The sequence below is a fragment of the Microtus pennsylvanicus genome, chromosome 4 (assembly GCF_037038515.1).
Source record: "Microtus pennsylvanicus isolate mMicPen1 chromosome 4, mMicPen1.hap1, whole genome shotgun sequence".
Classification (NCBI taxonomy): Eukaryota; Metazoa; Chordata; class Mammalia; order Rodentia; family Cricetidae; genus Microtus; species Microtus pennsylvanicus.
The window spans coordinates 117,141,206-117,167,403 of record NC_134582.1 but is presented as its reverse complement, the minus strand read 5'-3'; the positions used below and the strand labels follow the sequence as shown (position 1 = coordinate 117,167,403).

The window sequence follows — 26,198 nt, the reverse complement described above, 5'->3', positions numbered from 1 at the left end:
AGAGAATTCCACATATGTAATTAAGGTCTCTAAATCAATCATCTTTGTGTTAATCGAAGAAAGGCTGTCCTTAATGGCCTGGCCTAAACAGCTGGAACCATTCAAAGGGCCAAGGTCCTTCCCGGAAGCTAGAGAATCCAGGGCAACAGAGGCATGCTCCTGCTGGCTTGGAAGCCAGCAACCTGCTATGTGGGAAGGGATTTTTGGTGGGAGCCCTGGATGCTCAGGACAGACCCGAACTGACCCCTACTAAGATTGTACAGCCCCAGTCACATAGCTACAAGAAACTGGATGAATTTTTACAGCAACCAGTGAGCACAGAAGACTACAAATTCCAGAGGTCCTGCCCAAGCCACACCTTCACTTCAACCAAGCAGACCCTCGCAGTTGAGGAGCAGCTACCCGGGACATAGAAAAGCTGACAAGGAAACCATCAAGGTAACAGATTCCTGTTATTTAAGTGTGTTTTTTTTAAAAAAGAGAGAGAGAGAGAGAGAGAGAGAGAGAGAGAAAGAGTCAAAGAGAAACAGAAAACCAATACAGCAACAGTATTTCAAATATTAAAATACTATATGCTACAATTAATCTCCTGAAGATAAAATAAATTTAGCTACAAAGAGTTCTATTAATCAGAAAGGATCTCCAAAAATGGCAACCAAATAGCCAATAGCACTAAACATAATCCTGGCCTGTAAGTAATCTGTAGGCTTAGACATAAAAACAGCCCAGCTAGGAAGAGTTTCAGATGTTCACGGCAAGGTACCTGTGAGAGAATGAACAAGTTCAGATGTCTCCACATCATACAGGTTGGCAGTTCTGTCCCATGAGGCTGTCACCACTTGCTTCCCACCAACCAGCCAGTCAGCAGCAATAACCACACCCTGATGGCTTTTGAGAGACGTCAGCGGAACGCGGACAGTAGGGCAGTCACTGGACACATCTCCATCAATGTCAGGCTCATCTTTATCAGAACATTCTATTTCATCTTCACCAGAAATTTGCTGCTAAGGTAAAAATCAGAAAAGAAAGGCTTTGTAGAACTCTTGAGATTTTTTTCTGACATGACTACACCTTTATCTTTCTAGATTTAGTACCATTAGAGCCAATGTAATTACAGTATCTGATATGTAACTGGTGCTCAAGGAATGCTTTCTCAATGTTAAAGCTTGGTTATAAAAGGAATGCCAATATCCTGGAAAATAGTAAAGCTACTATGGCATCGAAAGACCTAAAATTCATTTTCACTAATCAATAATATATAGAAAATAAAGCAAATTTCAATATTTTCATTTTACCATTTATTAGAAATACAATAAGAAATTAAAATGAATACATTAAATGTCACAATACAAAAAGCATTTTAATTCTTAGGAGCCTGTTTAAATACTTTTAAAACTTCTAAACTATAATATCTTAGAATTCTACTGTTCTAACAATGAGAGATCACTTGAATTTCCTGTATCAGTGAAATCTTTTATTAAAAGTCAGATAACATAAACTGTATTGCAAGTCTATACATCAGCTCTTCAAGAAAAATATTTATTCATTCAATAAATACTGATAAACAGTGTTGTTTATACAGCAGAGGAAATGATTACTCTAAATCATAAAGATGCCAGCATAAACACAATTGGTAAAGTTCCTGTCCTTACAGGAAAGACTACACACACTCACAAAACCCACATATGGACTAATGTAAGAATGGATGTCATGTGTATGCACATACTAGTATGAGAAGATGACACTTGAACAATATACAAAAGGAAGTACGTCATCTGTGTCATCTGCATTCACATGGTATGGAATGCATGGCACATACAATCAGCTGGCAGTGAGTGCTGTGAAGAGTAAGAAAGGGGACAGAAGAGAGAGAGTTGAAGGGTTGCTGTCTTACACAGAATTACACACAGAGGAAAGACTAACAACAATTGAGTTCTATTATGGAGAACAAAGAAGAGTATGCAGATACTAAAGGAAACAGCATTCTAGGCAGAAGAAGGAACAAGTATAAAATCCTCTTTCCCTGCTAGGCAACTGAGCTTGCAATGTGTGGAGAGACAGGGAGATGGGGTGGGGGAAGCAGTGTAGCAGGTGATGTTATGGAAAACCTGGTAGGCCATGAAAAGGACTCTGTGCTCTATTCTGCAGAGACATGGTATCACCTAAATTAATCTGCTAAACACAGGAAAATGAAAGGAGGCTGAAATGCACTAGACTGTACCACCCACAAACTCATAAGACCTCAGAATGGGAACCTAGTGGAAAAGGGCCCTTAAGAGGCAATTAAATTCAAATCAGGCTGGATATAGGACCTAGTCTACCATGATTTACTACTGCAATACAAAATTAAACAGAGACACATACAAGGGAAAAATCATGCAAGGGCACAGTAAAAAGGTGACCTTCTACTAGCCAAGGACAGAGGCCTTAGAATAAATTAATCCTTCTTCTACCTTGCTCTTAGACTTCTAGTCTACAGACTGTGATAACATAATGTTGAAGCCACCAGTTCCAGGAAGCACCAGGGAAAAAATAACTACAGGAAAGAGAAATTTAGATGTGGGTGGTAGTAACAAAGATGAGAAGAAAGGCTGACTAATATACCCTCTCAGGAAAGTTTCAGAATTTGCCAACAGATATCCACATAGATTACGAACACATGCGTGTGCATGCACACAATTTGAAGACACTTTATGGTCCAAACTAAGTGAATGGCAACAGCATAAACAGAGATCAATAATAAGATAAAAGTAGCAGGTTAGAAGGAATGTCCAGAACTCAGAAGCAAATATAAGACACCCAAGGGAGATACGAAGTAATTAGATGACAACCAAAGTATGGAGTTAAGAGGAAAGTCAGTATGCAAAATTTGAGACCCATAGTAACAGGGAGCCCTTTAAGCCATAGATGCTGAGTGAGACCAACAAGGACTAGTATAGGAGAACAACAGATGAAAAGCAGATTCACGCTTACACCAGCGAGTAGAGCAGAGAGCCACCCAACAAGGGTTAAGGGAAGGAAGAAACAGAAGGAAAGGGTATCTGATAGAATCAAAAAGTAGCCTCAGAGTCTGCTGGATGAGCAACCATGAAGGCAAAGACTGAGAAACAGCAGTCATGGGGACACTAAGCTAGACACAGAGTGTGACTCGAGAGGGAAAAGAGTAAATTCACACAACACTTCTGAAAATGCTGGTGTGGGAAGGAAAACCAGTGAGGTGGTAGTTCTGGATGGGATCTGGGAGAATTGTGTGCTGATGGTAAGAACCACTCTAAGGATGGAAGGAAGCACTGCAGAAACATTATCAGGAAGAGAGGAAGCAGAACTCTAATAATGACAACAAAGAATCATCAGACTATGCTAAAATCTGGTTAAGAGTGCAGAATGCATAGTACACAGGGTAGTGTAACTCTTCAATGAAGCCACACGCGATTAACATGTGAAGGAAGGGAAGTTTGGGGAAGGTAGGTACAGCTAAGAAAGGACAGAATGTGATAACTAAAAAAGCATACTTGTTTTCAGTATGGGCTGAAGTGTGGAGTATAAAAACTAAGACCAGAGAGATTTGCAAAGGGAAAGCAGAATAGACTCTGTAGTCTAGGAACCTAATGCTCATGCTTATAATCCCTGCACTGTGGAGGCTGAGGCAGGGATATCGTAAAAGGTGAGGGGCAGTCAGAGCTACACAGTGAGGGCCTGCTTCAAAAGCAAACAACAGGAGAAGGGGAGGGGAAGCCCAGCAAAGAAAGGACTTCATCTCAAAGGCAAAGGGGGAGTTATCTGGGTATCAAGATATTCGTTATTCTACAAAGATGACTCCTGATGAACTATGGAAAAGGAGCTATGGTAGGCAGCCACTAGATTAGATTCAACTGGTTAAAGAAGTTGAGAGCCTGGAAATCTGTGGAAAAGCAAAGGCTGGTAAAACCCTTTCCCTTCTGCATGAGATGAGAGCTTTGTTCCCAGGCCACGCTATTCAAGAGAAGAATGAGTCCTGGCAGATAAACATACCAAGACAGGAAGGGCTGCTACAATCACAGGAAATGCCTGACGGGAATACTACAGCACTGCTGTAGCTCTGAGCTCAGTGTCTAAACGCCTCCTGTCTCTGCTGTTACTCATAAAACTGTCCAGAAGGGCCTGGCTCCTTGTCACGGGGCTTCTTAGCTCCCATGCCTGCATCCAAGGAGTCTGGCGGTCCTGTATCTGTGCTGCTGCACAGTTCTGGATGCTCTGTGGACAAGGATCTCTCTGACTAGGTGATGAACATAGCTCCAGCAAAGAATACGGAATGTGACAGTTGACACAGTCTTGTCCATTTGTATTTCCCAATGGTGGTCCATGGAGAAACTCAGTGGATATCTCTCTTGTATGCTACACAACGGTTTCCCTGGGCAGTGGTGGCACATGCCTTTAATCCCAGTATTTAGGAGGCAGAGGCAGGTGGATCTCTCTGAGTTCAAGGCCAGCCTAGTCTACAGAGTGAATTCTAGGACAGCCAGATACACAGAGAAACAGTGTCTCGAAAAAAAAAAAAAATCCCCAAATAGTTTCCCAAGGTGATGTGGATTTCCCTCAGTATGCTGTGATTACCACTAATGAATAAAGAAATTGCTTTGGACCTATAGCAGGGCAGAATTTAGGTAGGCAGGAAAGACAGAACTGAATGCTGAGAGAAAGAAGGGCATACTTAGGGAGAAGCCATGGAGCCACTGCCAGAGTCAGACATTTCGAAACTCTAGCCAGTAAGCCACAGCCACGTGGCAATACACAGATTAATAGAAATGGGTTAAATTAATATGTAAGAGTTAGCCAATAAGAAGCTAGAGCTAAAGGACCAAGCAGTGATTTAAGTAATATAGTTTCTGTGTGATTATTTCAGGTCTAAGCTGGCCGGGAGGCCAGGAATCAACAAGCAACCTCCCTCCAACACCAGGGACACAGAAAAGACTGAACAACGGATTCCTTAAGATTTCATGGAGTAATGAAAATAGATTCATATCTATCACCATGCACAAAACTCAAGTCCAAATGGATTAAAGACTTCAATATAAATCTGACCACATTAGCCGGGCGGTGGTGGTGCATGCCTTTAATCCCAGCACTTGGGAGGCAGAGGCAGGCGGATCTCTGTGAGTTCGAGACCAGCCTGGTCTACAAGAGCTAGTTCCAGGGGCTGGAGAGATGGCTCAGTGGTTAAGAGCATTGCCTGCTCTTCCAAAGGTCCTGAGTTCAATTCCCAGCAACCACATGGTGGCTCACAACCATCTGTAAAGAGGTCTGGCGCCCTCTTCTGGCCTTCAGGCATACCGACAGAATATTGTATACATAAATAAATAAATATTTTAAAAAAAAAAGAGCTAGTTCCAGGACAGGCTCCAAAACCCTGTCTCGAAAAACCCAAAAAAAATAAAAAATAAAAATAAATAAATAAATAAATCTGACCACACTGAACCTGATAGAAGAGAAAGTGGGCAGTAGCCTGCAACGCATGAGCACAGGAGATAACTTCCTACATAACCCCAGTAGCACAGACAATAAGAGCAACAATGAATAAATGGGACCTCCTGAAACTGAGATGCTTCTGTAAAGCAAAGAACGCAGTCATTAAGACAAAAAGGCAACCTCTACTGAATGGGAGAAGATCTTCACCAAGCCCACATCAGACAAAGGTCTGATCTCCAAAATATATAAAGAACTCAAGAAGCTAAACCTTAAAATTCTAAATAGCCCAATTAAAAAATGGGGTACTGAACTAAGCAGAGAATTCTCAATAGAAGAATTTCAAGTGGCCAAAAGATATTTAAGGACATGTTCAACTTCCTTAGTGATCAGGGAAATGCAAATCAAAACAACTCTGAGATACTATCTTACACCTGTCAGAATAGCTAAAATCAAAAGCTTATGCTGGAGAGGATGTGGAGGAAGGGGAATACTTATCCATTGCTGGTAGGAATGCAAACTTGTGCAACCATTTTGGAAATCAGTGTGGCAGTTTCTCAGAAAATTGGGAGTCAACATACCTCAGGATCTAGCAATATTACTCTTGGGAATATATGCAAAAGATGCCCAATCATACTACAAAAGCATTTGTTCAACTATGTTCATAGCAGCATTATTTGTAATAGCCAGGACCTGGAAAAAACATGCCCCCCAACGGAAGATTGGATAAAGAAAGTGTGGCACATTTACACATTAGAGTATTACTCAGCGGTAAAAAAAAACAATGACATCTTAAATTTTGCATGGAAGTAGTAAACACTATCCTGAGTGAGATAACCCAGACCCAAAAATATGAATATGGTATGTTCTCGCTCATCAGTGGATTCTAGCCATAAACAAAGGACATTGAGCCTACAGTTCATGATCCCTGAGAAGCTAAGTAATAAGGTGAACCCAAAGAAAAACATATATAGATCCTCCTAGAAATTGGAAGCAGACAAGATCACCAAGCAAAAGTTGGGAGCATGGGGATGAGGGTGGGGTGGAGGGAAGGGGAGAGAGGGAGAGAGAAGGGAGAAGAGGAGGGTTGGGAAGAGCTTGGGGGAGTGGGATGGTTGAGATGGAGGAAGGACAGATATGGGAGCAGGGAAGAAGATATTTTAATTAAGGGAGCTATTTGGGGGTTGGCAAGAGGCTTGGCTCTGGAGGGTTCCCTGGAGTCCACGGGGATGACCCCACCTAGGACCCTGGACAGTGGAAGAGAGGGTACCTTAACTGGCCTTGTCCCATAGACAGACTAATGACTATCTTGAATATCATCATAGAACCTTTGTCCGGCGACGGATGGAGACAGAGACCCACACTGGATCACTGGACTGAGCTCCCAAGGTCCTGTTGAAGAGTGGAAGGAGGGAGAATATGAGCAAGGAAGTCAGGACCATGAGGGGTTGGTCCACCCACTGAGACAGTGTACCTGAGCTAATGGGAGCTTTCACCAACTCCAGCTGGACTGGGAATGAACAAGCATGGGATCAAAACTGGTCCCATGTGCTTGACAGTTGGGACAAACTGAGGGGCCAAGGACAATGGCACTGGGATTTGTCTCTACTGCATGTACTAGCTTTTTGAGATCCTATTCTCTTTGGATACATACCTTGCTCAGCCTGAATGTAGTGGGGAGGGCCTTGGACTTCCCACAGGGCAGGGTGTCTTGCCCTCTCTTAGGACTGGAGGGCGGTGGAGGGAGGGTGGGGGGAGTGGGAGGAAAGAGGGAGGAGGGGAGGAAGTGGGAATTTTGATTGGTGTTATTTTTAAAGTAATAAAAACAAACAAAAGATTTTATGGAGTAGCTAGGAACAGAGCAGGGAGACAAAAGAGTGTGTCACAGAGAAGTCCAAACTTCATGATGGGTGTGTTAACTAACCGGACTACTGACCTACAACAGTGAGCAAAATAGACTTTTGCTTTAAAAAAAAAAAATAGTAAGAAATGAACACCCAGATATAGGATGGAGCGACCTCCTCAGACAAGCAACACAGAGGAAAGCATTTGAGTGTCAAGATCATATGTATAGTTTAGGCCATGTGTAATGTTAAACATGTGTTCCATTGGAGAGACCATAGAAAAAAGACTCAAAAAAGGCTCCGAAACCTCATGTTTTAGAAGGTGAAATGACTAGTTAATTCTGGAGAGCAGAAGTCCATTATAAAGGTACCAACCAGTTCACTTTCTGAAAGAAGGGCTTTTCCCACCTGGTGAACAGCTGCCTTTCATGTAATGGAGAGAATAGAAAGCAGTCCCTCCGGTATCTTAAGGACAATAATATTATCAGATCAGGGTCCTACCCTATGGTCTCATTAAACTTGGACTACTTTCTTAAAGGTATTAATTCCAATTAAAGCCACATTAGCATACAAATTTGGGGATGACATAAATCACAACCATAACATTCTAAGCTGGGCCTCCAAATTACACCTTTCTACACTGGAAAATACATTCATTCTATCCCTAGACATCAGCTCATTCCAACATTAACTCTCAATCTAAAGTACAGTTTTAACAAAATCCCATTTAAATCGGGAGCTCTGGGGCTAGAGAGATGGCTCAGTGTTTAAGAGCATGCACTGCTCTTCCAGAGAATCGGAGTTCAATTCCCAGCACCCATAGACAGACAGACAGACAGACAGATAGACAGATAATATTACAAAAAAAATGGGAGGTCTACATGAGAATCAAGGTATAATTTATCCCCAGGCAAAAATCCTAACTAGCTATAGACCACAGAAAACAAACAAGCTATATTTATTCAAAATACAATACTGCAGAAGTACAGGACAAGTAATTCTATTCCAAAAGGGAGCAAAAGAAAAGGAGGGAAGAAAAACAGGTTTCAAACAAACCCCAAATCTAGTCAAGCAGATTCCATTAGATCTTAAGCCAACCTTAGGCTCCATTCTTTACCTTTTAGAACCACTAAGGAAGCTTCCTCACCATGACAGCTAGCTGGGCAGTCCCATCCCTGCTAAGGCACTGAGCTGTGGCACTCTGTCCCCCAATCCCCATGGCCCAAAACCAAAGAGAGGCCATGCTCTAGTGAAGCTGAGGGAAAATGCAAATTCAAGGCCAGCTTGGGTTGGGTTACAATTAAATCATGTCTGTTAAAAAGAAAAAAGAGGGATAGAAAAGAAGAAAATGAAGCAGAGAAGTAGGGAGGATGAAAACCAAGAAGCCTGCCCTTTGATATGAGGAGAAGCCAACATCAGGCCTATGGCAATTTCCAAATCACTTTCAGATCCTTGGTCCCTTATCCAAAGGAAGACACATATTTATAGCCAGGCAGTTCCACTTCCTGGTGCTTACGAGAGCCCCAGCACTCTGGCAGTCTTCCTCCATGTCACCTATGCTCTGTTCCTTACCCATTGCAGTACAACTCTTCTCTGCTCCCCGTGTCTGCTGGGGCAGCTGATTAAATTCACAGTTCACGTCTACACTAATCATTTAAACGTAGGTCAGTTACGCCACATCCAACCACACCAGACACTATCAGCTTATTCTAAAATTTGCAAACATCCAGAGTCATGCATGAGCAGACCAACAGTTAACTGTCAGAGTAACTAAACATGCTTACGCTAGTGTCGGCAACAGGCTGAGGTGTTGGAAGCTGTACCACGTATCTCCAAATATGAGCAGTCTGATCTCCAGAAGCTGAAGAGACAAATGGGCGAAGATTATCCACTGGGCAAAACATGCATAAAATGTGCTCTTTCCTACACTGTGGCCAAACATCAATCATGCTTTTCTAACTTAGTGATCATTTAGCAAAATAAATATACTTTATTTAAATAATGATTTCAGACTGTACAAGGTTATTAAGAATAGAACAATATACAAAATTAGGGTTACAATTACTAAAGAAAATATTTCCTCTTTTACCTTAGAGAAACTTTGATTTCTCTATATTTAGAGAAATATTTAAGAAAATGTTTTCTTAAATTCTCTATATTTAAGGAGAATAATTATAAAGAGTTTATTTTTAATCTATGTAATAAGTATTCTATTGCATTACATTTGTGACTACAACAGCCTGAGATGTTTCGGGAAAGGAAATGATACCTGCATCCATTCATCATTAGTAGGACTTAACAATATGTTTTACTTATCATGTTACTATTAGCATTACTTATTTGTGTTGCTTTCATATTCCTCTTCTTTCTAGCATAAATTTGTAAGAAAATGCTCTCATCAGGAGTGGAAGACAAAGAGCAGCCACCCAGGGCACTGAAGGCCCTCTTAGACTCCTGAGTGGTATTCCCAGCCCTCTCCTAAGTGGTCTGCTTTCCATCTGTCTTCACTGCTGCAAAACTTACCTAAAGAAGTTTCCATGAGCTGACAGTGCATTTGTTATGGCCGAAATCAACTGATTGGCAATTGCCAGTTTCTCTTCAAATCAACACTATATAAAAACTGCAGTCTAATTTTTTCTTAGATGTCACTTGGTTTCGCTTCTCCTTTCTAAGCCTTTGGTTTATATCTAGACATATCCAACTTCCATACTCCTAGTGTCTTTCCTCTACCAATCAAACAATAAACCTTCAGTGTCTTCCCCACCTCAACTCCTCACATATTATGTAGTAAGATATGATCATCAAAGACTGGGAAATTATTTAGAGTAAGCTTCCCATCACGTGTGAAAAGTCTTGCTCATTACACATTAAAAGTTCTCATGTTGGGCTCCCTCTTAAACCTTCCACCTGCACAGAGCACTGTGTCATCTCAACATGCACTCTATCCTGGGTCAGCACAATCTGGACCATTTCTGTAAATAAACTGTCATGTCCCATCACCTCCTACAGAGACACACTTTCATGCTATAAAAACAGGACAAAGCAGGGACAGACGTCATACAATCTGTCAAAGACAATATACTTACTAACTGGTCTTTTTCAGAAGCATGACAACCTCTGGCCCACCAAAGCTAACACATACTCTCCAAGATTATAGCCTGTACCCCAAAACATATGACTCCACAGTGGCCTGACAATTTTGCAGAAATAATCCTCAGTTCAAAAGGCTACCTTGGGGCTGGAGAGCTGGCTCAGTGGTTAAGAGCACTGACTGCTCTTCCAGAGTTCCTGAGTTCAATTCCCAGCAACCACATGGTGGCCATCTATAGTGAGATCTGGTGCCCCCTTCGGGCATGCGGGCACACATGGAAGGAATGTTGTACACATAAATAAATAAATCTTTTTTTTTTTAAAAAAAGGCTACCTTCTAAAAGCAGTAAATCAAGCTATGTTCTTAAAGCCAGTCTAAAATATAACATACACAAGCTACTACAGCTTAGGTAAATTACCTAGAAAGAAATGGAAATAGTTCATAAAATGTCTACTAAAGATTGTCTAACTTTCGTAAGTGCTATGAATAATTCTGATAGTACTAACAAAAGAATACAAAATTTACAGCTGTTTTAAGATTACTAATAATTTCATTTAAGAAAGGAAAAACAAACATACCAGTAAGAGCCAACTGCTCTGAGGGATGAAATTTTATAGAATTTACTGCAAAACAAAATATTAAAAAAACAGGCTTAAGATAACAAACCATGTCATCAATATTTATTAGCTATTGTATTACAAGTTAGTTATAAATTTTAATAAACTCTGACAGTTTGAGAATTTGCCAAATTTCAAAAAATTATCCATTAGTACAATTTTGTTAGCTATGCCTTTAAAATTATGTTTTACTAAAAAGCTATATAAAAAAGAGAGAATTCTATTTACTTTCAATACTGAAATAAATAATATAAAAGAGCTGGTGAAAAAATGTTATTTTCTTATAAGTAATAAATGTTATAATGCTAAAAATAAGCAAATTTATTTTAAAAATAAACCAGGGGTAAATGGGCTAGAAAGACAACTTAGTGGTTAAGAATTCTTACTGTTCTTATAGAAAATTCAGGCTCAGCTCCCAGCATCAACATGGCTGCTTACAACCTGTTAAAACTCTAGTTCCAACAGATCCAACACCCTCTTCTGACCTCTCAGCACCAGGTACACAAATGGTGCATATAAATTTTCAGGCAAAAATAATACACATAAAATAAAAATATATACATCGTTCTTTTAAAAGCATGGAGACTGTACCGCATGTTCTACAAAATTTTATCGTATTTTTGAGTTCCTAGTACTATATTTGGGGCACTGTATTTATAAACTAAGAAAGAACAGACTAATAAGAAAGGGACAAAAGAGACAAGCAGCAGCAGGAACAGGTTGCTATTGTTATGACAATGTTAATACTGTAAAGGGAGAGAAGGTGCTAAGAAAGAGAGGAGGTGGGGGAGAGGCTAAGATTCAGAGGCCTAGCCTTAGAGGAGACCACCAAGATGGTCAGGAAGGTGCTGAGTTAAATAAAGATTCATTCATGGGTGTGCTTAGCACAAGCTAAAGGTGAGGTTGAGTCTATAAATGTGAGCCTAAGCCGAACTGCAACATAAGCAGAGATGTTCTCAAAAGACACACACTGTGTCCCTCTCTTTGGCTACCAGACTGTCACCTTTTCTCCACTGGGAGAATTATTGTGTTTTAACAACATGCAGGAGTCCATCTGAAGCTGACCTCCAAAATCAAAAGAGGCTTCCACTCTATGTAAAAGACCAAAGGAATGGCTCCAGGGACTAAAAATCTCAGGACTGAAATGAGTGGGAATATTATATATCAAAAAAAAGAAGACTCGGGGGCTGGAAAGATGGCTCAGAGGTTAAGAGCATTGCCTGCTCTTCCAAAGGTCCTGAGTTCAATTCCCAGCAACTACATGGTGGCTCACAACCATCTGTAATAGGGTCTGATGCCCTCTTCTGGTCGGCTGGCATACACACAGACAAATATTGTATACATAATAAATAAATAAATTATTAAAAAAAAAAAAGAAGACTCTTTCAAAACTGAGGATCTTTAAACCCTGTTTTCTTCAGGTTAAACTTAGCACCAACAAAAAAAGCGGGGGGGGGGGGGGGGAGGGAGGGAGGGAGGGAGGGAGGGAGGGAGGGAGGGAAAGAAGTTTCTGTAAGAGAATGGAGGCAACAGGAGCCCAAGTCCCTTCCCTAAACTCACATTATGTTCTAGGCTCTGTCCTGTTGATTTCTATGAACTGTTAGGATGGTCACAGGCACAGCAGAGAAGAAATCACACACTCCTGACCTAAGTGCCCAATAACAAGACTATCTATCAACGCTAAGGGAACAGGGGAGCTAGCAAAGGAGGGGAATGAACTGGTAGGCAGCCCTGCACAGAGACTGGATGAAGACATTCTAGGTGGAAGAAATTTACAAATGTTTGGAAGAAAAATGTAAAAATGAAATTTGATCAAAACATTGTTAACACCCAGGATTCACTGAAGAGGCGGGAGAGAGCTACTGTAGAATAGAAACTGCAGATCCAAACACAGGCTGTGGGATGTGGGAGCAGCCTTTACTTTGCCTGACCAAACTATTAAGCATTAACAAATAATTATAAAGTTACACAATGAAGACTAACACATAGCACAGCTGTCTTTTCCCTGTATTACTCATACAAGGTAAAGCTTATCTACTCTGACTGCATCACACTGTCCCCCACCCACCAAAATATTAAAATTTTATATCAAGTATAAAACTTTCTACCAATATAGACAGTATTATGAAGAAAACTAAAAAGGCACCAAAGAAACCCAGCTTCTGATGCTGTGCCCCTTTAGGTAAATGCTTACCTGAGCCCATATGGCCGGCATATTTGACAAGACATCTGCCCGTCTCTATGCTCCACAGCAAAGCCGTGTGATCTAAAAAGACAAAGATGTCAGAACTTAGCCATCACTAATTTTACAGTCTCTTAAAAAATACATTAATATTCTAAAAATGTTGTCATATAGCCCTAATAGGTATTTTTAATTTAGTTTTATTTTAGTGTATGGACATTTTTGCCTGCGTGTATGTCCATGTACCCTTGAAGGATAGGCGAGGGTTCTGGATCCATTGGGACTAGAGTTAAGAACAGCTGGGAGGCACCATGTGGGTGTTGAAAATCAGAACTCAAACTGGGGTCTCTGGAAGAACAGCCAGTGTTCTTACCCGAGTCATCTCTCCAGTCCCCCGAATAGTTCTTGCAACTTTGATTCTACTACTTTGTACAATTCAGTTATCCTAAAGTGTTGTGGCTTGTCTGAAGCCACGGAACTGGAAAGGACAGCTGGACTTGACATCCTAGTGGACTATGACACCGAGGCCATCACGTGTGAAACTGGCATGCAGACGTCATCACAGGTCTATTATCTTCTCCTAAAACCAGAGCCTTCCAGAACACCTGTGATTCTCAAAGTCAATTCGCCTCCAATTCAGTCAAATTATATGAAATGATGGCTGTCCCTTTGGACCTTTTCTTCTCATAAGCATTGGGGGGGGGGGAATTAAAGAAAATTCTAAAATGAAATAGTAGTCAATTATCCAAATGAAATTTCAGAATCTTTAGAAGTCACTCCTCCTTTTTTAATAATATTTTCAAATCATCAAAGACATTTTAGTATGACTACAACAACAAACAGGCAAAGACACTCTCAACACTCTAACTAGGTTTCCTGTGTCTTTTACTTTTAAAAATAAGAATCCAGGCCAGGTGGTGGTGATGGACTCCATTAATCCCAGGACTTGGGAAGCAGAAGCAGGCAAATCTATGTGACTTCAAAGCCAGCCTGGTCTTTAGAGCAAGTTCCACAGAGCTATATAGTGAAACCCTTTCTCAAAATGCAAAACAAAAAAAAAAAAGAGAGAGAGAGAGAATCTAATGAGAAAGGAACTTCTCATAAGCTAAGAAAGTCATTTTCAACAACCAATTATCATTTATATCTGAAGAGATAGTGTGTTAGACTAATCTGAACTTTCATGAATTATCCTGTTAGTGGTGAAACCTACCCTGTGACCCCCGAAGAACATCCTCCCCTGAAGAGCAGCCTCCTGTGACAACTCAACAGTCTAGAGAATATGCATTTTTCAGTTGCTAGCAGAAACTTCCCCTTGACTGCTAGAAGAAAAATGACAAACCTGTCCCCAAATCAGAAGCACATCTGGCTTGAACAAAAACAAAGCCAATCAAAAAAATATCTAATGTTTTAAAACTATCTCACCTATGCTGTGTCGACCATTCAGATAAGACACTCTCACATAACTAGTTGGAGCCAAGTCTCTCCTTCCTTAAAAACATTAGCCCAACCTTAGCCGTGACATTCACCCACGGGACTACTGCAAAGGAAGACTACAGGTCTCAGAAGTGGGTGCTCCCATGCCAAGGCAAAGGGTTTTCCTTTTCTTTTCCCTTCTTTCCTCTTAATTTCATTTTTGAGAGACAACGTAACACGGCTTTATATCACACAGTCCATGCTGGCCTGGAACTTGAGGTCCTCCTACCTCTACCTTGAGTGCTGGGACTTTAGCACATACCACCAAACCTGGATCCAAAGCTTCGGTTTCAATAACTCTTCCAGCATGTTTTTGTTTCCAGGAACTATTCTGCCACTGCTAACTGTAAGTCACTTCCATGAGCTTTCAATCAAAGCCATATCTTATAAGCCAGCTGCCACCAGTGTCTGGCTCACCAGCAGACGCTGTCCCAAGAACCACAGGCTGTGTCCTTGCAACACTGACATCCCAGATGCCATCCCTGTGGCCAATATACTCCTTCACAAGCTGGCAGATGGCCCTTGATGTGGTAGTCTTAAAGCTGGAGACAATCTAAATTAAGAAGAAAAGAAGCACTTTTAAACACTGAATTTAATTTCTCTAAGCTAAAAAAAGGCAAAATAGCAAAAAGATGTCTTGAAAGATGTGTAAGTAATTTAAGAGAATATTGTAACCACTAATGGAATATAATACAAGCATGAGCAGAAGGAGCTGCCGCACACAATACAGCTGTTTTCACTGTGCTCATTATCAGAGGCTGCAGAAAATTCTCCCACTCCACTAGTAGATTCTTATCTAGATAATGTCTCACTGCGAAGAAGGCACAGAAGAAGGTGGGCCTTGCAAGCCACTCTTCCCCAAACTTCAATCACCAAACAAAACTCTCCATCTTTAAAACACACATATACACACAAAGAGAGAGATAGACAGACAGACAGTGCCCAGACAGAGACAGAGAAACAGGGACCAGACAGAGAGAGACAGAGAGAGAAACAAAAATGAAAAAGTTGAGAAAAACATACCCCAAACTACTAACATTAAAGCATGTGTTTACAGAAGAACTTCCTTTTTTTTTTCCTGAATTTGATCAGTTTACACCAACCACATATCAAAACAAAAAAGCCCAGGCTGTAAGAGGAATCAAATGACCACACTTGTAGCAGATGAGGAGGTTTGTTAAAGATTGTTTATTGAGCACTTGCTGGAAGCCATGTGCCATGCTAGATGGAGACAGAGCTGGGAGATACAAAGGCCTTTAAGAAGCTCATATTCTAATGGGAAACAGACATGAAATGATACAGATGAGAAACACACAGTAAGGTACTGGTCCATATAATGACACACAACAATTCTCATTTCCCTTGTAATGAAGACTATAAAGTGAGGAAGAAATAAATGCAAAGATTTCTTTATAAACTTTGGTCATGAAGCTGCACTGAGATAAATGAAAACATTCCAACTTTTAAGTAAATCTGGAAAAATATAAATAAAAAATCTATAAATCAAGCAAAAAATGAAAACAAAAATGGATTCATACAGCTTGCTTTTAACAATGATTCCGCAAAGCCTAGGACATGTATATAAATTTACTCTTACATATACATATGCAGTCATAATCTGTTACATTAATTAGGAATGTGCTTTCAAATTATCCCCAACACAGTAAAAACAAAAACACAATGCTTAGTTAAGAGACTAAAATTTTACAAATAATGTAAGTCATTTCTATTTAACTTGGTTTAAATTTTACAGAAAATAGAAAATGACTAGTTCAAATCTCAAACCCACTATTGTCATCTTATCATTCTAAAAGCTAGCCTCCCTCCTATAATCAGCAAAAGTATCCCTCTACATTATATGTAAGCTTGTACTTACAGAAAGTACCACCGAGATGCCAAATAGCATTACATTTTAGGGGGAGAGAAGTTACAGACCATACAAAATTTGCCACCATCCTTAAGTTGTGGCTCATCTTCCAAATCTCTCAACATTTCTAATATAAAGAATACTATTATGAGAAACTACTGAGCCACATTTCTTACCTACCCATTCACAAGGTAGAATGGAAGAGGCACTACCATGGGAATACAATAATAAGCTTCTCATGAACACCGTGGCATACCATCTCACATGCCACTTCCATAGTGCTCACTATGCTTCAAAAACAAAACCAAACACTGACTTCAGCCAGGCTTGGTGGTGCATGCCTTTAATTCCAACACTCAGGAAACAGAGACAGGAGAATCTCTATTAGTTCTATGCCAGCCTTGTCCATATAGTGAGTTCCAGGACAGCCAGGACAACATAGAGAGACCCTGCCTCTATTTTTTTTAAAAAAACAAAAAACCTGACTTGGCCAAGATTATAAAGAAATTCAACTGAATGAACAACAGCAGATTAATAAAATAATGACACAATGTTTTCCCCATCATCTTAAATCATTTTAACTACAACACAACCTAAAGTATGTTAAGAACAAATTAGGAAGACCCTTTCTACTACAAAAAAAAAAAAACTTTCTACAGAATATTTGCAAACATCTCCATGGGTTTCAGGTAGACTGTCTTGCCCTGACCCCACCCCATAAGCAGCAGCAATCAGTCATGAGCAGCCCAGGGAAGGAATAAAACCTCTCCAGGTTTACTTCATACACCTCTGCACTCCCACTGTCTCACCAAACATGCTACTTGCCTTTCATGGCTCTGAGTCACAAGGAGGGCAAGTAATGAATCTAGACTGTAGCATGTTCTTGTTGCATTCGTGCTTAGCTTTAATACCAAGAATCCATGCTGTGGTACAAATCAGAATATATCGTTACCAAAGTATTTCTTCAATGTTCAGATGTCTTGTGTTTCATTATTTTTAAGATGAGTACATACAGTGTACAAAGTGCTGTAAAGTCCATTAGGAATAAGCTTCTGACATATTCTAATCCTAAAATGACTGCTGTTAAATAGTTCTAGTATATTTTGTAAGCAAAATACTATTGTGCATGCCCTTACCTTTGTCCAAACCTTGTTTTTATTGCTCATGATAAAAGACTGCTATATATATATCTTCCTCTACTTGAGAAATAACCAGAAAGTTTTGAATCCTAAGATCACACATTGTATACACAGAATTGTAAGCATCAGAATAATCTATTTACTTCAAGAAAATGTAACAAGAAGTGAAGAACATAATTTTATACTTCATTTTGAAGAAAGACAAGTTAATTACAAATTTCAAAACTAGGGTGAACTAGACATTACAACAAACAAAAATCCAATGAAACAGCAATTTACATTCCAGATGTTATCTAAGTACACAGTAGAATATATCAACAATACTCATGTTCTCTTCTAAATAATAATTACCAAGAATTTTTAAATAAGGAGAGAAGGCAGAAAGGCTAGACTTCCCCTCTTAGTGACAATTAACCACACTGTTCCTGCCAAATAAACGGCTGTAAGCCCAAGACAATGGATTGTAAAAATAAAAGCTGGTGATATTTATGGAAACTGTAGTAAAAATTTCAATTTTTATCCTCACATTTAACCCAAGAAGCATTCACCAAAGTTAGGGAATTAATTTACCTTTTACATATTCAAAATACTCCAAACTAGAGATGTATAATGAATATACAATAACTTTCCAAACAATTAAATCCTTGCACTTCAAGTCAGTATGAGGCATTTTACTAGGCAAACTCCTGACTGCCCGTAGATGGCTCAGAAGCACATGCTCACCTCCTTCTTATACTTAGAAAATTGAAAAATAATGAAAATGTAACTTTAGCCCAAATAGAATTTCACTCCATAAAGTTATCTATAACCTATCTCTCTGAATCCATATACTTTTTAACAAGCCAATTAACAATAAAAAATATATTGTTTTTCTAAAGACAAAAAATTACTAATGCACAATATATTGATCTCACTGAAGTTAGTATCTAAGCATCTATATACTTACTACAGCCAGTTAGCAATGGTTGCATCTAGAAGCCAGACATTTTTCTATTACACATTTCTAACTGGAAAATATGCAAGTTAAAGTACACATCTGCACACCGTAAGCACCACATGACTGGCTCGAGAGCCAGTGCCTTGCATACCTTGCTGGTGGAAGCTTTGTAGGTGGTCTTTAGCTTCTGAGAAAGCTGACTGGTACTGTGACTGGCTGTGGAGACAGAGAACTGACAATCAAATACCCTTAACTCAAGAACCGCAGCATTACAAAGTGCAGCTATGCTGGAGAAAGGGAAACTCAGATTTGTGACCCCATCAAGTCACAGACTACAGAAGAGCTGGAAGAGGGACCCAAACTCTGTTATCTGACCTACATCTGAATTATGCATTCCAAGTCTGGCTGACAGCAGACAGCAAAGGAGTCAGTGTCTTCCATTAGATCCCAGTTCCCTTGATAAGTTATATATATATAATATAATATAATACACACACACACACACACACACACACACACACACACACAATACTTTACAAGCATTTATTTTACCTTTTGTTTTGAGCTGGCCCTTACTCAGTTCTGCCCCATCAATGGCTTGTCCTTCACCAGCTAAGCGTTCATTAAGAGTATCAATTTCTCTGCGCACTGGAAATAAAAACATTCCTTTTAAAAAATATAAAATTTGGTCTTATGTTCAAATGTATTCATCACTTCTAAAACTTACATACATGAGAATGTTGTGAGTTAGGACTATCAAAAAAAATAAGACGTGAAAAATATTCTAAAAAGCAAGGTGATAATTTATAGTGTCCAATACTCAAGCCATCATACCAGGTATCATTCCAAGAACAAAAGTCAGTGCTGGGAATAAAGCTCAGTTGGTAGAGCGCTCACCCAGCATGCATAAGACCTGGGTTTCATCCCTGCACCATATTTACAAGATATGGATGCCTAGAATTTCAGCATTTAAAAGGTGGAGACAAGAGAATCAGAAGCTCAGAGTCATTCTCAATTACATTTCAAGTTCAAGACCATTCTGGACTGCATGAAATCCAATCTTTAAAAATAAATAAATGAAAGCTCACTCTTGTGACCCTGTGACAATGTAACTATCAGGATCTCAAGCAGAACCCTGCATATCCAAATTCTTATTCCAGCATAGTTTCCTTTTTGGGATTTCATGCACTTAAAAACATTCTGGTACCGCCTAAAATTCAGTGAAATAATTACAGTTTACTTGTAGATACTGAAACTGAGGAAAAAATATAGTAAAAATATGCAACTACTGGTATATGACACAGGAAAATCTCCACATGAGGATTATGTATAACACAGATTTTAAAATTCCAGAATGAATAATTAGTAGGAAATGCAGGATTGGGACCATTACAAGGAACATAATCATTGAAGACACAGAGAACTATGATTCTCTTTACTATCAAAAGGACCTTGAAAACGGCCTCAGGCATCCACACTGTGAAACTGAAAGAGACTCGCCCGGAGAAGTAACTGAGTACTAACCTGGTACAGCTGGAACCTGACTTACACACAGGTTCACCCAACTCTAGGCCCTACCTGCCTGCCAGAATACCATGAAGCTTCCTGGAACTGTAGGGTACTTGTCTGACCAAAGTTTAAAACAAGTCAAGATCACAAATAGGCTGAGGACAAAAGGCTCTACACAGCACCCATGCTAAGAAACTGGGACTTAGCCGGGCGGTGGTGGCGCACACCTTTAATCCCAGCACTTGGGAGGCAGAGGCAGGCAGATCTCTGTGAGTTCGAGGCCAGCCTGGTCTACAAAGGGAGTTCCAGGACAGGCTCCAAAGCTGCAGAGAAACCCTGTCTCGAAAAACCGGAAAAAAAATTAAAAAATAAAATAAAACAGGGCTGGAGAGATGGCTCAGTGGTTAAGAGCACTGGCTGCTCTTCCAGAGGTCCTGAGTTCAATTCCCAGCAACCACATAGTGGCTCACAACCATCTGTAATGAGATCTGTCACTCTCTTCTGACATGTGGGCATACATGGAGGCAGAATGTTGTATACATAATAAATGAATAAATAAATATTTAAAAAATAAATAATAAATAAATAAATAAAAGAAACTGGGACTTATCAGTACCAAGGAGCTAACTAAACCTTTCTCTATGTGCTAGACAATATAAAGTTAAAGTACCTTCCAACATGAGTAATTTTTAAAGATTTATTTTTATTATTTTTAACAGGGGGAAGAGGTGTTTTGTGACACGAATGCCATAGTCACAATGAAAATACCCTAAATATTTTCGTTGCTAAACTGATCTTTAAAAATATCCTTAAAAGCAATCTACAGATCCAACGCAATAACCATCAAAATCCCAGCAAAATTCTTCAAAGACCTCAAAAGAACAGTACTCAACTTCATTTGGGAAAGCAACCAAGGATAGCAAAACAATCCTATGCAATAAAAGAACTTTTGGCAGCCTCACAATCCCTGATTTCAAACTCTACTACAGAGCTACAGTACTGAAAACAGCCTAGTGTTGGCATAAAAACAGACAAGAGGACCAATGGAATTGAATCGAAGACCCGGATATCAATCCACACATCTTCAAACACCTGATCTTTGATAAAGAAGCAAAAAATATCAAATGGAAAAAAGAAAGCATATTTAACAAGTGCTGCTGGCATAACTTGATATCAATATGTAGAAAAACAAAAATAGACCCATATCTATCACCATGCACAAAACTCAAGTCCAAATGGATCAAAGACATCAACATAAAGCCAGCCACATTGAACCTTATAGAAGAAAAAGTAGGAAGTACACTTGAATGCATTGGCACAGGAACCATTTCCTAAATAGAACCCCAGCAGCACAGACACTGAGAGAAACAATAAATGGGACCTCCTGAAACTGAAAAGCTTCTGTAAAGCAAAGGACATGGTCAACAAGATAAAACGACAGCCTACAGAACAGGAAAAGATCTTCACTAACCCCACATCAGACAGAGGTCTGATCTCCAAAATATACAAAGAACTCAAGAAATTGGACATCAAAAGATCACATAATCCAATTTAAAAAAAAAAAATAGAGTACCTAAACAGAGAATTCTCACAGAGGAATCTAAAATGGCTGAAAGATACTTAAGAAAATACTCAACATCCTTAGTCATAAAAGAAATGCAAATCAAAACTCTGAGATTCCATCTTACACCTGTAAGAATGGCCAAAATCAAAAACACTGATGACAACTTATACTGGAGAGGTTATGGGAAAAGGGAATATTCCTGCATTGGTGGTGGGAATGCAAGCTAGGACAATCCCTTTGGATGTCAGTGTGGCGATTTCTCAGAAAATTAGGAAACAACCTTCCTCAAGACCCAGCAATACCACTTTTGGGTCTATTATCCAAAAGATGCTCAATCATACCACAAGGACATGTGCTCAACCATGTTCATAACAGCTTTGTTTGTCATAGCCAGAACCTGGAAACAACCTAAATGCCACTCAATCAAAGAATGGATAAGAAAAATGTGGTACATTTACACAATGGAGTACTACACAGCAGAAAAAAATAACAACAGTTTGAATTTTGCAGGAAAATGGATGGAACTAGAAAACATTATTTTGAGGAAACCCAGACACAGAAAGACAATTATCACATGTACTCACTCATAGGTGGTTTTTAAACATAAAGCAAAGAAAGCCAGCCTACAAACCAAAATCCCAGAGAATTTAGACAACAATGTGAACACTAAGAGAGACTTACAAAGATACAATCTACATGGGAAGTAGAATGTAGAAAAAGAGAAGATCTCCTGAGTAAATTGGGAGCATGGGAACCTTGGGAGAGGACTGAAGCGGGGAGGGGAGAGGCAGGGAGGAGAGCAGAGAAAAATGTAGAGCTCAATAAATATCAATAAAATTTCTAGATAAAAAAAGATCCTTAAAAGCTGATGCTATACATAGTAACTACCTTATTTTATTTAACTGTTTTTTTGTTTGTTTGTTGAGACAGGATTTTTCTGTGTAGTTCTAGTTGTCCTGGAACTCACTCTGTAGACTAGGTTGACCTTAAACTCATAGAGATCCACCTGCCTCCATCTCCTTAATGCTGGGATTAAAGGAATGCACCACCACCCAGCATTTATAACAAAATTAGAATTGGTTCTTCCTCTAAGTTCTCAAGATACATAAAAGTAATGTAGAGAACCCAATATTAAAACATTAAATTTTCCAAGAGCAAAATGTGAATGACACAGAATTGCATTTTCTTTATGACTTATCTAACCACAGAAATTAAAGGTGTAAAACAGTCTATAATTTAATTGCTGCTTATTAATATTCATTAAATTCTTAGAGAAAGCAGTTTCATTACAGTTTAAATGGTATACGTGTTATAAACACCATCCCTCCCCCAAAATGAAAATTACCCATTTATACCAAAAGGGATAAAAGACATTAATTTCCCAATGGTGAAGCATTAACAACACATCTGCCTGATCTAAAATTGGATGAAAACTGCTCAGCCTCAAAGATATATCACCAGAAGAACTCAAAGCAAAAAAATACAGAAAATGTTTTCCTTTGAAGAATGTGATAGAGCCAAAGAGTTATATAAATTTCTTTAATATGGTCAACACATTTTTGAAAAATTTGAAGAGATGATATAATTTATATAATTTATGACATACTTGGTATATAAAAATAAAGTCATTCATTTTGTATAAAACTGTGATTTTGATTGGTCGATCTGGTAACCCCCTCAAAGATTCTCAAGGCCCAGCCCTATAATTTATGAACAATGTTACCCTGTAAGTTCAACGGCTCTGCAAGTAGGGAGGTCACCCTGGAATATCCAGGGGTTCAATCAAGTCACACATTCTTAGGATTGGGACAGATAGAATGGTAAGTCAGAGAGAAAACAAGAGAAAGCATACATCACTAAAGGAGATGCGCACATAAGCCAAAGACAGTGATAAGGGGGCCTGTCCTAAAAACACAATTAACTGCATTCTGTCGCCACATAAATAAACAGGAAATGTTTGTCCCTACAGGCTCCAGAAAGGAAGACAACTCTGCCAAAATTTGACATCATCCTATCAAGAATCATGCAAGGTTCACAGAACCGTAAGATAATCTTTTTATGTGTATGGGTATTTTGCCTACATGTATGTCTATATACCACATGAATGCCTGGTACCCTTGGTTGTCCGAAGAGGGAACAGAATTCGTGAAATTGAAATTAAAAAGTTGAGAGCAGTCACGTGGGTGCTGGGAATTGAACCCAAGACTTGTGGAAGAGCTTTTAACTGCTGAACAACCTCGCCAGCCCCAATAATATGGTTAAATCAACATGTTTAACATCAGAATAGAAAATAACAGAGTGATGACTCTAAACCACAAATATTAGTCTCAAAGAGTTCAGCAGAGAAGTAACCACTTTTTAAATACACTAAGATAGGAGATACTCACATTCTAAGTTTTCGATGTAAAGGTTTTCAAATTCTCTTTCTATCTGACCAAACAGTTCCAACAATGTACTGCGAACTGAGGAAGGCAGTTTGGAATCCTGTATAAGACAAATATTTCCGTTTAAAATGAACAAATGAATCACTTTAATACCAGGCAACACTTTTTTTCAAAGTGAATTATAATTTATCTTAAACTCTTACTTTATAACATTATGTATTTTATTGCTTATAAATATGAAGGTTTAAAGAATTTAAAATTTAGCTAGGCATGTAGCTCAGTGAGAGCATGTACTTAGCATGCACTTGGGTTCAATTCCCAACACTCAAAATTTGAGATTCAAGTTTCTACAAAGGAAACAAAAATCAAAAGGCATTCCTAGAGAAATACAAGATTTAAGAGCAAACATTTTACAAAATAACGTAACTTTTCCTTTTACATGTGTGAACATAGTTCTCTGAAGAAGCTGAATATGTGCTAAAGATCTTAAAGACTAACTGGCAAACCAAAACATCATGATTGTGGATCCATGAGGTTTCAGAAAGAGAACCCAAACAACCTGGAACTGCCTTCAGTGTTTTTTTTAACAGTCATTTACTATCAACGTCAGTAGCTGACCTAACATCCAGATTGCCAGATAAACCTTTAGAGTGCATGGGCACACCTCAAGCATCCACCAACCTAAAAGCTAAGGATGTCAGAACATCTGAAACCCACAGCAAAGACTCCCCTGCTCTGCGGCAGCCTGCCTATGATATAGCACTGACACATGCCACTCTTCTGTTATGTGACTCAAAGGTCGGTCGTGTACCCTCTTTCACAGTGGAGCAGGTTATTTGGTGAACATAATCTGTGTCCTTAGGCCTTGGTCACACAGATTTGACACAGAGTAAACTTTTTACTTTGATGGAAAAGTTCTGTTTTGCAATGACACAGAGGGAACAGGAGCTTACTTTATTCAAATTTTCCAAATTCATAGAGAAGCAAAGCCATTCCCAAAAGTGAAGCTATGTTACAAATAGTCTTTAGGCTCTACCATAAGCTATTAAAACAAACAAACAAACAAACAAAAACTATTCACTATTTCAATGGTCTATACACGGATAGAGAGAGGTGACTCATCACCTAATTAGATCCACTGAGCTTCAACAAAACAAACTAAAGATTTCCTATAACTCTAGACAAGAACTAAATGTCAATAAAAAGAGAACAAAATGTCTAGTAGTTTAGTGAACACATAATAGGTCATATCCTTCATGCCTTTGCACACTTCCCCTCCCATTTCCGGTCTCTATCTAAAAGGTAAAGTGAAGGCAAAAGGAAGTAACACAACATATTTCCAAGTTAAACATATAAACACTTCCAAGTACCACATAGTTCACAAAATAATTTACATTTCCTGAACACTGCTAATAGACAGAAGACTACTTGATATGCCTATCTTCTATTCTAATCTCCACAAGGACACTATCTAAATTATTAGTATGTATGCACCACCCATCCCCAGCATAAAAAAAATCTTTCAGCTGGGCGATGGTGGCGCACGCCTTTAATCCCAGCACTCGGGAGGCAGAGGCAGGCGGATCTCTGTGAGTTCGAGACCAGCCTGGTCTACAGAGCTAGTTCCAGGGCAGGCTCCAAAGCCACAGAGAAACCGTGTCTCAAAAAACCAAAAAAAAAAAAATCTTTCAAAAATAAAATTCTCAAATACTTCTATATTAATGTTCTAATATTTGAGTAACATCAGTATAATCTTCAAGTGACTTTTCAAGTTTATATACAACACCATATGTGGAGACCTGATAAGCTACAAATTAAAAAAAAATATTTATACATACATATTTATTAAGTTCCACCTTAGGTTAACTTCTTAGGACTATAAATTTCAGAAACCAATGAACATTTCTACAATTTGAATTTTTCAATAGTCATGTGCTTTTCCCTAAAGTTATTAAGCTATTTAAAATATATACATGCTAGCTTAAACACTGAATCTGAGAACTGGTAATCTTAACATCTCTCTAGAAAATTTCACTTACAAATTAAGATATAGAACATTAACCTAATACAGCATTATGGTGATTAACCTTCACCTTCTTTTTGATTCTATTCCTTAGTAACTGAAAGAGCTCCGCCACACTGTGTCTAA

At 39.0% G+C, this 26,198-nt stretch overlaps 1 protein-coding gene across 4 annotated transcripts in view; it reads right to left on the bottom strand.

Moving 5' to 3' along the window:
• Wdr37 (WD repeat domain 37) overlaps positions 1-26,198 on the bottom strand; it is a 70,468-nt gene that overhangs the window by 25,253 nt on the left and 19,017 nt on the right. For 3 of the 4 annotated variants that reach the window (XM_075970264.1, XM_075970265.1, XM_075970263.1), the window contains 8 exons: positions 24,053-24,149; positions 19,145-19,240; positions 18,744-18,808; positions 15,067-15,202; positions 13,189-13,260; positions 10,956-11,000; positions 9,071-9,147; positions 764-1,004 (listed from right to left, as the gene is read on the bottom strand). In XM_075970264.1, the coding sequence (XP_075826379.1) occupies positions 764-1,004; positions 9,071-9,147; positions 10,956-11,000; positions 13,189-13,260; positions 15,067-15,202; positions 18,744-18,808; positions 19,145-19,240; positions 24,053-24,149 (829 nt within the window). The remainder of the gene's footprint in view (positions 1-763; positions 1,005-9,070; positions 9,148-10,955; positions 11,001-13,188; positions 13,261-15,066; positions 15,203-18,743; positions 18,809-19,144; positions 19,241-24,052; positions 24,150-26,198) is intronic. The other variant, XM_075970266.1, reaches the window with a different exon arrangement.